This window comes from Anabas testudineus, chromosome 12 (genome assembly GCF_900324465.2).
Source record: "Anabas testudineus chromosome 12, fAnaTes1.2, whole genome shotgun sequence".
Taxonomy (NCBI): Eukaryota; Metazoa; Chordata; class Actinopteri; order Anabantiformes; family Anabantidae; genus Anabas; species Anabas testudineus.
In genome coordinates, this window is record NC_046621.1 from 9,165,794 (window position 1) to 9,178,950 (window position 13,157).

The 13,157-nt window shown below is 41.8% G+C and overlaps 2 protein-coding genes across 3 annotated transcripts; one reads left to right on the forward strand and one right to left on the reverse strand.

The window, feature by feature from the left end:
• The first annotated feature begins 239 nt into the window (after nucleotides 1–239).
• On the forward strand, nucleotides 240–10,970 carry nup155 (nucleoporin 155). 2 transcript variants are annotated; one of them, XM_026355715.1, is made up of 34 exons: nucleotides 240–385; nucleotides 617–782; nucleotides 1,215–1,352; nucleotides 1,467–1,563; nucleotides 1,698–1,768; nucleotides 1,851–1,943; nucleotides 2,394–2,657; nucleotides 2,744–2,817; nucleotides 2,944–3,035; nucleotides 3,126–3,223; nucleotides 3,315–3,482; nucleotides 3,653–3,753; nucleotides 3,993–4,163; nucleotides 4,263–4,373; nucleotides 4,490–4,584; nucleotides 4,676–4,761; nucleotides 4,866–5,007; nucleotides 5,133–5,199; nucleotides 5,275–5,390; nucleotides 5,558–5,661; nucleotides 5,817–5,950; nucleotides 6,120–6,311; nucleotides 6,437–6,575; nucleotides 6,654–6,789; nucleotides 6,885–7,038; nucleotides 7,132–7,236; nucleotides 7,436–7,590; nucleotides 7,726–7,855; nucleotides 7,963–8,076; nucleotides 8,176–8,296; nucleotides 8,381–8,491; nucleotides 8,834–8,970; nucleotides 9,108–9,214; nucleotides 10,160–10,970. In XM_026355715.1, the coding sequence occupies exons 2-34, from the start codon at nucleotides 641–643 to the stop codon at nucleotides 10,296–10,298; spliced, it is 4,104 nt and encodes a 1,367-aa protein (XP_026211500.1). In that variant the 5' UTR covers nucleotides 240–385; nucleotides 617–640; the 3' UTR covers nucleotides 10,299–10,970. The 2 variants fall into 2 exon arrangements, with proteins under 2 accessions (XP_026211500.1, XP_026211501.1); XM_026355716.1 differs by having other exon boundaries at nucleotides 249–267.
• A 721-nt stretch (nucleotides 10,971–11,691) lies between these two features.
• On the reverse strand, nucleotides 11,692–12,774 carry LOC113159476 (C-X-C chemokine receptor type 4). Its single transcript, XM_026356197.1, has one exon. The coding sequence runs from the start codon at nucleotides 12,772–12,774 to the stop codon at nucleotides 11,692–11,694; it is 1,083 nt and encodes a 360-aa protein (XP_026211982.1).
• Between the last annotated feature and the right edge of the window lie 383 nt (nucleotides 12,775–13,157).

Here is a 13,157-nt window from a genome sequence, read left to right on the forward strand (position 1 = left end):
AAGTTCAGGGATTGTTGGAAAACAAGCACGACTAGGATTGGACACCCCTGCCATAGGTTATACATATAATTTCATCTGTCTTGTTAGAGGGTGTATGTTTTATCTCCTTTACCAGACTCTAGTCTGATAATTACTGAAAATTAACATCACATTACATTGACCGGTGGGTGGCAGCATAGCGTCGCAGGTCACTCAGTCTGCAGAAAATGAAGCAAACGAAGAAGAAGACGCTTCACCGGAACAAACCCTACGCTGTGTGTGCATGAGGTTGGCGGGCTGCAAGTTATGTCTGTGTTGAGTGTATTTGTTTAAAATTTGTTGCTTAGCCGGTGAACACAGCTCTTTAGTTAAATAACTCGGTATCACGCGGAATCGTTTAAGTCGGGTAAAGCAACCAGTTCACTTTAAAACACTTTATTTATCACTTAGCTAGCTTTTAGCTTGCATGCTATATAATATTGTTTTAATGCTAGCAGACGGCTAACTGGACAGCATTCATCTGTGGGCTAACATTAGCTAGCAGTGAATCACAGAAACCTTCAACTTGTTATTCGTATGATATCTCTCTTATACATATATTGACGTTTATCTCGGTATAACCGGTTTCTGTCTACAGACACTCAGCACTGGTAGCCCAGCCATGCCTGCCAGCGCTGGACCAAGCAGCCCCGCCGCTGCACTCGCCGAAGTGCTGGAAAACTCCGCCCGGCTAATTGACAGACACCTGCAGGATGACCGCTGCTTTCCTGACCTGTCGGAGCTGCTCAGCGTACCCTCACACAGTAGGTCATGGAGAGGGACTGATCAGAAGAGGGAGAAAGCCTATACTGTTTGACAGTTAGCAAACTTGTCTTTGTTTACAGTTGGACATCCATACCAAAATAAGAATGGCTGGAGAAAACAATAGTTTGGATGATGTGGATTAATCAAATATCAAAACAGATTTGGACTAAGACTTTGTCGTCTGTTTACGCACAGTTGTATACAAGAAAGATGTGAAAAATTACTTTAGGTAATAATGTTAATATTACTACTAAGATGGGATGGGACAAATATCAGAGACGCGGATGAGGCATCTATGCAGACATACAGTAGTTTCTCAATATTCCTTACAGATGTGACAATCGTAAATGTGGGTCATATGTCCTATATATTTGTGTTTGAAGGTAATTTATTATAATTGTAATGCAATTAATCAGATTTTTTGTTTATAGATATGCCGTCCCTATCTGGAGTTTCTGACATGGATTACCCCCTTCAGGGACCAGGTTTATTAAGTGTGCCAAACCTCCCAGAGCTCAGTGCAGTCCGCCGAGTTCCTCTGCCACCTGAGCTTGTAGAACAATTCAGCCGTATCCTTGTGTATATATATATATAAAAAAAAATGACACATATCACTATGTAAAATTGATTGCCTTTGTTTTCGCTGCCCAAGAAACTTTGTTCTGACTTAACTATTTTTATAGACATGCAATGTAACTGCATGATGGGAGTTTTTCCTGAGATCTGCAGAGCATGGCTAACTATTGACAATGACATCTTTATGTGGAATTATGAAGATGGGTGAGTATATTGATTTTAGGTGGATGAATGAGAATGACATCCATAATGATCCTCAATCATTCAAACATTGTGAACATCTCTGACAGTTTCACAGACAGTTTTTCATATTTGTCTTTTGTTTTCATTTCATGCAGAGGAGATGTGGCCTACTTTGATGGCCTAATTGAAACCATTCTGGCAGTGGGCCTAGTGAAACCAAAACAAGGTATGTGTAAACACTTTGTCTGTGAGATTTTTTTTATTTTTATCCGGGCAATGTTGATGTTGATTTGTTTTCTCCCCCTCAGGGATTTTACAGCCACACATTCACTACCTCTTAGTGTTGGCCACTTCTGTGGATGTAGTGATCCTCGGTCTGAGTTTCCCCAAGGGTCATGCTGGTAAGTTCCTTATACAACTCAATCATAATGACCTGCAATTAAGTTGTTCACTGAAGCATGTGGTTTTGTGGATGCCAGAGGGAAATATTCTCCTTATAATTTTGTTTTTCAAATTAATTAAAATTTTGACCTTAAGAATTGAACCTAAATCACATCATGCTGTCACAATAACAGCTGCAAGGGATAAATAAAACATGGCAGCTTGCTGGCATAACCTCAAAATGTTGTCACTCACATACCAACATAGCTACACTGAGAACAAAAATACAACAAATAAATAAATGCAGTGTTGGAAATGGCACTTCTACTTGGACACAGGAGTAATATGTAGACAAATGGTGTGTCATATCCCACATTCTTCTTACATTTTGTTTGCAACAGTGCTTGTAATATACACACATCTGTAGTTGTTCTTGCAATTCATCTTTGAGTCTCCCTTTCCTGTTTTAGGGTTGAACGACAGCATGTCTGGTGGGATGCAGCTGCTGCCGGACCCCCTTTTCTCAATCCCCACAGACAACACCTACATTCTGTCCATCACATCCACGGACCTGGGACGTATCTTTATGGCTGGAAAGGATGGCTGCCTTTATGAGATAGCTTACCAGGCTGAGGCTGGCTGGCTGAGCCAACGTTGCAGAAAAATCAACCACTCCAAAAGCTCTTTGTCATTTCTCATCCCTTCTGTGCTCCAGTTCTCCTTCTCTGAGGATGGTAAGGGGATGGGCACATTTCCAAAGTACCAAAAGCTGTAAATGTAAACAAACTTCAAATTTTTTTGTTGTCCTTTTGCTTCATAGACCCCATTGTGCAGATTGCTATTGACAACTCTCGCAACACACTATTCACACGATCTGAGAAAGGTGTCCTGCAGGTATGACATTTGACATGGCTGGATATCATCTTAATTTTCCACTTGTTATTTCACTTTATTGGCTGTGACCCTGTGGTAGACGGTGTGCTCTGATAATGAACAGTTTGTTAATGTTGGCTTTTTCAGGTGTATGACCTTGGTGCCGATGGACAGTGTATGAGTCGTGTGGCAACTATGTCACAAAGCTCCATTGTTGCAGCTGCTGGAAACATAGCCCGGTATGTCTCAGTTTCACCAAACACAAATATTTTGTTATTTGTTTGTTATTATTTCTTCTCATAGAGAAATCTAATTTCCTTCCCTTACAGGACAATTGATCGTTCTGTTTTCAAACCAATTGTCCAGATCTCTGTGATTGATAGATCTGAGTCCTCAGACTGTCATCTGCTAGCCGTCACTCATGCAGGTAAAGATTACCAAACAAAGTAGTGAACAAAAACAAAAGTAGTAGGTTACATGTATAGTTACATTAATTGTATTGTCTTGTCTCTCTTTAGGAGTCCGTCTCTACTTCACCACCACACCTTTTGCCCCTCCACACCAGAAGCATGTGGCAGTTCGTCCCAGCCTGTTAGCTTTGATTCATGTTCGTCTGCCACCAGGGTTTTCAGCATCTTCCACCTTGCAGAAACCTGCAAAGGTCCATAAAGCACTACACAGCAAAGGTAAAACTACTTTGTCCAATGTTCTTCAATGTATAGACGACTACAACACGTTTCTAGTAGCTGGCATAAAGGATGCCGTTGGCAATACTACAGATATATTTGCAATATTATATTTTGATGTATTTATTATTTGATTTATTTTATTATATTACTTTGATTAAATCTGGCAGGAGTACTGTTAATGGCAGCTTCTGAGACAGAGGACAATGACATTCTCTGGTGCATCAATCATGACTCCTTTCCCTTCAAGAAACCCTTGATGGAGACTCAGGTTGGCATATTAAGTGTACATTAACTTGTACATTAACTATTAACAGTTTTGTCTTAACTTTTAAAAAGCACTCTAGCAGTTCTGTCACCTGGTGACAATGCTGTTTTATTATGTTATTATTAATTTATTTATTTATTTATAGAATTTTTGGTTATAATTATTTTTATCAGCAAAAGCTTTAATTTATTGGCTAATAAAACCCATGCATTGTGCGTGTCTTTTATTCTCTTATGTTGTAGATGATGTCTAATGTAGATGGGCACTCTTGGGCTCTGTGTGCCATTAATGAGGAGAGACCTACTAAGATTTTTACACCTCTGAACAAAGAACTGATTCCTATAACCGATTCACCGGTGGTGGTCCAACAGCACAATATTCCTCCCCAGAAGTTTGTCCTTCTCTCCGCCAAGGTTAAAACTGCTGTCATGTACATAGTGTTCGGTCTTGCTGTGTCTCAAAATAATGTCTTACTTATGTATGCTAAGTGTAGGCTGCTTGCTGTCCTGTAGGGGAGTCATATCTTTCAAAAACTACGACCAGTCGATCAGCTTCGTCATCTGCTGGTGAGCTGTGCTGGAGGAGAAAGCGAAGAGATTGAGCGCTTCTTCAAACTACACAGGGTACAGAGCATGATATTAACGCCTACATACAGAGATTAAGACATGCAGTCTTAGACCCACGTGTAGGAGTGTTTTGCTCACACATCTATCTATATCTGTTACTTTTCTCGGTACAGGAAGAGCAGGCTTGTGCCACAGCACTGATCCTGGCTTGCTCCAGTGCTGCTTGTGATAGAGAGGTTTTACAGTGGGCCACAAGAGCCTTCTTCAGGTCAGATAAGACATTTTAAACACAGATACATTTACTCTCACTCTATACCTCTACAAACTAAAAGCAGCTGTTCTGTTCTTCACACAATCAGATATGGAGGAGAAGCACAGATGAGGTTCCCTGCAGCCATGGCATCTCCCAGTACTGTAGGACCTGTGATGAGCTCTCCAGCACCAGGCAAGTAATTAGTAAATGTATAAACCATACATTTCAAACACCACATTTGATAACACTGTAACTAAATACATTACGTTTATCATATTTCTGTTACTCCTCCTCAGGCATTGTTCCCCCAGCTTTGGCCACACCGTTCACACCAATGCATTCTGTGTCTGCCCCCATCACACCCATGGCTGCTGGCCCAGAGGTGATTTTCTCAGGGAAACACAATGGCATCTGCATCTACTTTGCTCGCATTCTTGGGTAAGTAAATCCTGTTAATGTTATTATTAGTCATACTGACACATTATGGATCTTTTTTCTGTGTAAGAGTCTAAATATGTTGGTTTTGCATCTTTGTAATCTTCTGTTCCCTGCTGACCTCACAGAAATATTTGGGATGGGAGCCTTGCTGTTGAGAAAGCCATGAGCAAAGGAAACCAGACTGTGATTATTGTAAGTGGGACCTTTGTTGAATAATTCTCCTGGCACCACTTACTCAGCACTAACTGTTATCTGTTGTCCTCACAGCTGGAAAGCTGTGTGAGTTCACTTGATCTGGAGTCGGTCCTTATGGAGCTTCACGGTTTGAGGGAGTTTCTTGATAAAAACTCTCAATTCAGTCCTTCCTCTCTCGGCGCTGCAAGGTAGGAATTTTTTCTTTCGCCTTCTCATTTTTAAGCAGCCATGTGCATTTGACAAGTGGATTTTCTTATTTCATTTTATTTTAGTTTTCAGTTTGTTTTATTTACACTTGTAATACTGTCAGTTGTGTTTCTCATCTCTCTTTAACAACTGCTCTGCTCCTTGTTAGTTTCACCTCCCCTGCAAACCTGCAGCAAAGGCTGCTGGGATTTATGCGTCCTGATGGAGCCAGCTCCCAGCAGGTCCAGCAGGAGCTCCAGAGGAAATATCACAGTGAGTTATGTTTTCCTGAATAATATCCCAGGCATCAGTGATTGTTATTCTGCTTTACCAACAGAAGAGAATAAAGTGATGTACTTTGACTGATATTTTTATTCTTTCAATATCTTGTAACTCTTGAATCTTTGCTTTCCCACTCCTGTATCCAGCCAAGGCTCAGGTCTATGAGAAAGTGTCCCTGCAGGGGATCCAACAGTTAGTGCATCGCTCCTATCAGACGCTGGCCCTTTGGAAGCTTCTCTGTGATCATCAGTTCAGCCTCATTATGTCTGAGCTGCCAAAGGTAAAAGGATGCACAAACACTTGTCCTGAAGAACAGCTGGGAGATGCTCATACATTATCACAGTATTCACCCACATGCTTGCATGAATGTAATATCTTTTGCTTTCTGGTAATAACTGTTATTTATTGGAGGACATGTTGCTCAGTTAAAATTTTTCCTGTGTTGGCAGGAATTTCAAGAGCAGATGAAGGGAGCCAGTTTTAAGGATGTAGTGATCCGGGGCAAGGAGCTGTCTGGAGCACTCATCACAGCGCTAATTAATGTCTACATCAAAGATAATGCCCCTGTGGATGCCATCAGCAATCACCTGCGGGACATCTGTCCCCTGCTGTACAGCAGCGATGATAGTGTTTGCTCCAAGGTACACGTAAACATATGGTGTTTGTGGTTCTTATTCTTTCATGTTCAAGGTCTTAAAATATTCTGAGCATTTAAATATATTGGTTTATACGCCTCAATATTGTGTTTCTTTTGTTTTCTAACCAGGCTAATGAGTTGCTGCAGAGCTCCAAGCAGATTCAGAATAAAGCAGACAAAGAGAGAACACTGAGAGAGAGTCTGCAGCTCTACCAACAGATCAGCCAACACACAGACCTGCCACTCGTTTGCTCCCAGTACAGACAAGGTAGTAACGCACAAAGATTCCCTCCACGGTCTTTATTTGTACATTTGGTATTTTACTAATGCTAATATTCTGTCTCAGTGCGTTTCTATGAGGGAGTCCTTGAGTTGTGCCTGACAGCAGCGGATAAAAAGGATCCACAGAGACTGGGGCCTCACTTCTACAAGAATGGAGAGCCGGAGGAGGACAGAGTGGGACAACAGGCCTTCCAGGAAAGGTAACAGGAGAGGACAAGTCCACAACTCAGTGTCGTTGATGGCTGTTGTTGCTTATTGTCACCAACATTTTGTACTCGTTCTTTCACCACTGCAGGCTTTCATGCTATAAGTGCATCACAGACACTATGCAGGAGCTGGTGAACCAGAGCAAAGCTGCGCCTCAGTCTCCCAGTGTCCCCAAGCAACCTGGGCCCCCTGTCCTGACCTCTGACCCCAACATGCTGAGCAACGAAGAAGCTACAGCCCACGTGAGCAAGAAGAGACAGTTGCTTTTTTTTTTCTTACCACTGCAATGTACATGTTCTGCATTCATAATGAAAAAATCTGTCGTTCTGTTGCAGTTTGAGCAGATGCTCGGTTTGGCCCAGAGGTCTCAGGATGAGCTGTTTCACATAGCTCTGTACAACTGGTTGATTCAGGCTGACCTGACTGACAAGCTGCTAGAGGTACTGTGGGCATGTTGAAGTAACACTCAGAAACACACTCTGCATATTGTACTGCCTATAGCCGCGGTCTAATACACTTACACTGGTATATTTTCTAAAGAATTGTGACTTATTTTTGCAAGTACAAATCAAAGCAGGCACCTGTTAGCATTGTGTGATAATGGCTTTTTTCATTTTCTTTCTTCCTCTCTCTATACAGGTGAATTCGCCGTACCTGGAAGAACATTTGATGCATATGATCAAGCAAGACCAGAGTAAGGTGCACAATATGGATTTGTTGTGGCGCTACTACGAGAAGAACCGTAACTTTGGCAAGGCAGCTCATGTACTGGCCCGGCTTGCTGACATGCACAGGTTTGGATACACAACGGCAGGATAATGTGGATAGTGTTTACCATATATACATCATCTTTGTATTTTTTATTTCTTATGTAAAAACATGATTAAAAAGAAAAAATAAAGTACAGTCTTCATTTTCTTATCATGCAGCACTGAGATCTCTTTGAAGCAGCGCTTGGAGTATATTGCTCGAGCCATTCTGTCTGCTAAGAGTTCCTCCTGCATCTCAGCTCAGGCTTCTGATGGAGAGCTCCTTCATGAGCTGGAAGAAAAGATGGAGGTGTGTGTGTGATTGTTGTGATTTAGGAAATTAGCATGAGCCCTCTGAGTTTTTGCACTTTCACTACTTTATGTTGTTGTTTTTGTTTTTTTTGTGCCTCTTTTTAGTTGGTACGTATCCAAGTGCAGATCCAGGAGACCCTAATTAGACAGTACTCCCATCATCCCTCAGTGAAAAATGTCATCTCTCAGTTGGACTCTGAGCTCATGGACATCACAAAGGTAACGTATATTAACAGCTGCTTAATGAATGATGAGGTTAGATTTCTTTAAATAGTGAAGGTGAAAGATCTATAAACACACTAATTATCTCTTGTGTAGCTCTATGGGGAGTTTGCTGACCACTACAAATTGTCTGAGTGCAAGCTGGCCATCATTCACTGCGCGGGACACTCCGACCCCATCCTGGTGCACTCATTGTGGCAGGAGATCATAGAGAAAGGCAAGCGTAACATCAGATCCCTGCAATAGTTTAGCCTGGGCCTTTGTTGTGCACTTTTAAATATTTTGTTTATCTTGTTTTCAGAACTAGGAGATACTGTGGCCATGAGTCCAGCTGACAGGATGAGGTCTCTTAGCTTGAAACTGGTGTCACTGGGAAAGATTTATGCTGGAACACCAAGATATTTCCCTCTGGGTAAGTATTTATACCTTCCTATAATTATGTTTAGTTTTCCCTCTAGGTAGAAGTTTCCCTCTAGCTGTTTATATTTTTAATTTTGTTAACAGTAATATGATTAGATGTCCCTTTTGCATCATTTGTCAGATTGTCTCTGGTGCAGGTCTGTAGGGTCATGCAGGTGCTCCAGGTGACTGCTTAATTATGCTCCCATTACCACAAGCCTGTTCTGACTTGTCTTCTGTGTGGATATAATGAATCGTTTTATATATCCCTGTTAGTTTAATTCACTCATGGCATTTTCCCCTAGTGACGTGCATTTGCTGACTCTGCTCACAGGTGTCAATATGTTTATTGCAGAGTTTCTAGTAAAGTTTCTGGAGCAGGAGGTGTGCAGACTCAACTGGGATGTAGGATTTGTCACCTCCACCATGCAGGAGATAGGTGTACAGCTGCCGCGTCTTCTGGAGGTCTATGACCAACTCTTCAAAACTCGGGTACATACTTCAGATAAAGCCTTTCAATGCAGAACCTTTGCACTGTTGCTAAATTTGATTTAAAAAATCTTATGTTTGTGTGTTACCTAAGTCGTCCCTTCATCCAGTTTACTGCATTGATGCATTTTCACATGTAGGATCCCTGCTGGCAGCGTCTCAGGAAACCTCTCCACTTGGTGGAGTGCATCCATGTGCTTCTCTCGGGATACGTTGATGATCCCAGCAGAGTACCAACCTATGACAGGTAATCACTCTATCTGTTCACCTGTTGGCCTGTAGGAGGTGCTGCAGCGTTGGCCTTGTTTTTACATAGACATTAACAGAACCCTGGTGAGACTTCCTGTGACCACTAATGCTGTATTATTATAAGTACCCTCCTTCCCCTCCCTTTGCTCAGTTTATTGTAATCTACTGTTTTTAAAATCTGTCTGACTAGCTGCAGCTTTATGTAAAACACATAATTAGAAAAAGTTCAGACTTGCACCTGGTAATTTGCATCAGCAGTGACGAATTATTGCAGTTGAAATGTAGCTATGATCTTGATCATGCTGGAGTGTTTTCTGCAGCAAGAGACATTTTTTCTGTTTCTAGGCAACAGATCATGTCTGTTGAACAGAAGTGTGCTAACAAAACATTCAGGCAGTCAAAGGAAAAGGGAGTCAGACAAATATAAAACCCTACCTTAAACTCCAAAGCACAGACAGCCTGATGGTTTGTTTGTATCATGATCATTTCTTTATGTGAGGTTAAATTGCTTCGGTACAGAACTGCTCCTCACTGAACACAGTTGTTAAAGGATGGGTAGATAATTGTTCATCCTGTCCTGGCTGTCAGTCTGAGTTTGGCAAATGAACTGGATATAATTTTTTAAAATCATGTTTGTATGAATGTCCCTCCACTACAGTCGGCAAGGTGTCACTGTCTGGGGAAACACAAAGACAAAACCCTAACAAGAGGTCCTTTGGAACAGGAGGACAGGATTTTGTCCTCCAATTACAGGGAGAGCTTCAAGAGCAGATCATTTTGTGAACACTATGGAAGGAACAGCTAAAGCAACCAAAACACATTTTCACAGTTTAAAAAGGCTCTTTGTTTTTTTTTTTTTTTGGGTAACATTAAATAACACGGTACCTAGGGTTTAACTGAAATTATCCAAATCTGAATAAGCTTTTTATTGGTTTGTCTTTAGACGCAGATTCACTAACGTGTGCCTTGATAACATCTGTGGATACCTTGTGGAGCTGCAGTCTCTGAGCCCAAACTCTGCCCTTCAACAAACGATCGGCAATTTCAAGTCTCTGCAGGCGAAGCTGGAGAAACTCCACTGATGATCCTAAAACCATTGCTCATCAGGAGGAGGACCGGTCTGGATCTCACACTGCTGACATCGATCCAACAGCTGATTTAAGCAAGCACAACATGATGTATCTAGTAACGCTAGCCTCTATCTGAAGCTGATGATGTCTTCTGATGTGTGACAGCCCAGACAGCAGCAGATGAGTCTCTACAATGAAGAGACGCATTTTATAACTTATTTAATGCATTTTGTCTTAAGTCTAAACATTATGCTGAAATACAACTTTGGAATTTCTTTCACTTTTTTACCTTGGGTACAAACACCTGTGGTAGATTTCTAAAAATGGCAAAATGTTGAATTACCAGTGTTACTAAAAACAGGAAATCTTTCAGAATTTTACAGATTAGGTTTCATAAATTGAGAAAATGCACCTAATGACGTTTCATTTGGGTTATTTTCTTATGGATACACTTGGTAAATGTACCTGACTAAAGCCTTTTCATCACAGGGAGATTGATTGTTCTACTTTTGCCTCCAAACAAACAGTTCTGTGTGAAATGTTGTAATTATGCACATAACTATGTACATAACTTGGCCATAATGTCATCTCTTCTGCCAAAGGTCATTCACGCAAACATTATCTTCTGTATTATTTAGAGTGAGCATTTTGTCTACGTGGCTGATAAATTGAAGTTGCGAATGAGTGATTGTTTTGAATGTTTGAACATTTTTAACACAGTGCTACACTGAAAAATTTGGCTTGTGTTGAGAAAATAAATTCATAATTTTTCTTTTTTTTATAAAGAAATAACTTGTCTTAGCTTTTTTATATATGAGTTGTTTGGAAAACACCAAACAAAAACTGCTCGTCACTTGAGACCCGACGAGGTTCCGTTTTGTGTTGGGTTTTAGGATTAAATCGAGTGTTTAATGTGACACTGCAGAGGGAGTAAAGGACTTAATGTCGTCTTTGTTTGTGTTTACATAATCGTCTTTAATTGAAAACGACGCTCAGGGTTTTTTGCCGTCATTACCGACAGGGCAGTAATTGCTGAAGTTTTGTTTCCCTCCAATTAGCTGTGCACTGTGGTGCACAATTATGTTTAATTTTTAGCCTCATGAAAAATAAATTCGTTAAGACTTGATTCTGGGGTGATATCAGTAATTTAGCTTTGAGCCAGTAAACATCTAAGAGACCAGTTCCACCTCTACAAATAAAATGACTTGTGCAGTGTGAGCAGCAACAAACAATTGCAATTTATTTGTTTAGAATTATAAATTTATTTCAAAAGCAACACAAAAGGTGAGCGACACAGACAAATCACATCGTTAGGAATTTCTCATTCAAGCAGAGGATGCTTTTGTTTATACTACAGATTTAAATCCACTTCTGAGATCTGAGAAGCGGATGAGATGTAACATTTCTACCTCTTACATGAGCAGGACAGCTTTTTCACTCCATGCAGGAATATGTAGGGAATGACGGAGGTGTAGGAAGCTGCAATGTAGCTGGCCACCTCCACCACTATTGACGAGGTGTGGATGTTGTTGGAGATGCGTAGAAGCAGGTGAGTCATCCAGCAGACCAGGAACACGCTGGCAACAGCCACCACGCTCTTGGCTGCCCTCACCTGGGTGCTTGAGTTCGAGCTGGGCTTAGCTGGCGTCCGGCGGGACTGTGAAAGCTTTGGTGGAGCTCCAGCCCTGCTGTCGGCCTTTGCTGCCCTGTTGATGGGAAAGCTGTTTGGGCAGGAAGGAGCGGGCACAGCTGTACAGATGTTGGTTAGAGATGCAGAGTTATTGAAATCTTTAGAGGTGCCTGGTCGCTCATCATCTTTGTTCTCAGTGCTCTTGTTTCCATTTGAGGGCTTAGTGTTATGACCATGTATGCGTCGTTGACTTTGGAGCAGAGTGATTACAATCTGGCAACTGGCAAAAACAATCCCTGCAACAGGGAGCGCATTAGCCAGGGTTAGATAAAAGACCTCATAGGTCTGTCTGGCAAGAGCATTAGGGTAGACGTCGACACATCCATAGCTTTCATTTGCTCCTTCCACTTTGACAAAGAAAAAATGGGGGATGCTGAAGGCGACGGCCACCGTCCAGCTCCCAGCCAGCAGACAACCAACCAGGCACAGGCTGTCAAGTTGCACCGGTGCCCCCCCACGTTTCAGGGAGCCCACCAGCTTTTGGTGCCAGAAGACGCTGATGAAGAAGGTCGTGTAGATGCTGCTGGTTTCAGAGAGGTCAGCAAAAAAGAGGAACATGCCGCAGTAGGTTTCGCCCAGGATCCATCGCTCTGCAAAATCGGCCATGGTGTCAGGCAGATCCACCAGGTAGTTGGTGATGAGGTTGGACACAGCCAGGTTGAAGAAAAGGACCTCGTTGGTCCGGAGTCCAGATTTCTGCCTGGGTAAAGAGCGGATAGCCAACCAGTTGTTTCCCAGGATCCCTGCCAGGCACATGAATGTCCTGATGAGGGATTCGATCATCTTTACTGCATCCATCACTTCACAGGATCAGATGGCAGCTTCACTTGATCTCCTCTCTCAGATCACAGCCCTTGTGGTCTCTCAGTTTCTCCAGACTATAGTGTGCTGTGCTCTGGTGTTTGGTGACGTTCATAAAGAAAATATAAGAAGCCCGTCCCTGTCACCTTCACCCACTTGTCATTTGGTTTTCCCTCATGGAGCTTTCATCATGCAATCCCACTGAGACGGAGGTGTGTTTTTTTTTTTTCTCCTAAAGAAGTCCTAAAGTTTCAAGCAGCTTCTGACTGAGAGTCGACATGAATACAACTCTGACATATTACAAACACAACATTCCCAGTCACAGATTGACTAGTTTCTACACTATACACTATAATTATTTCACCATTGTTATTCCGGTG

Bases quoted from the DNA above. Each gene is read 5' to 3' on its own strand.
- nup155 (XM_026355715.1), top strand. From the start codon at position 641: ATGCCTGCCAGCGCTGGACCAAGCAGCCCCGCCGCTGCACTCGCCGAA. The intron at 1,944-2,393 runs GTAAGTTCCTTA...TTCCTGTTTTAG, and splicing joins TTTCCCCAAGGGTCATGCTG to GGTTGAACGACAGCATGTCT. The intron at 5,391-5,557 runs GTAGGAATTTTT...GCTCCTTGTTAG, and splicing joins TCCTCTCTCGGCGCTGCAAG to TTTCACCTCCCCTGCAAACC.
- LOC113159476 (XM_026356197.1), bottom strand. From the start codon at position 12,774: ATGGATGCAGTAAAGATGATCGAATCCCTCATCAGGACATTCATGTGC.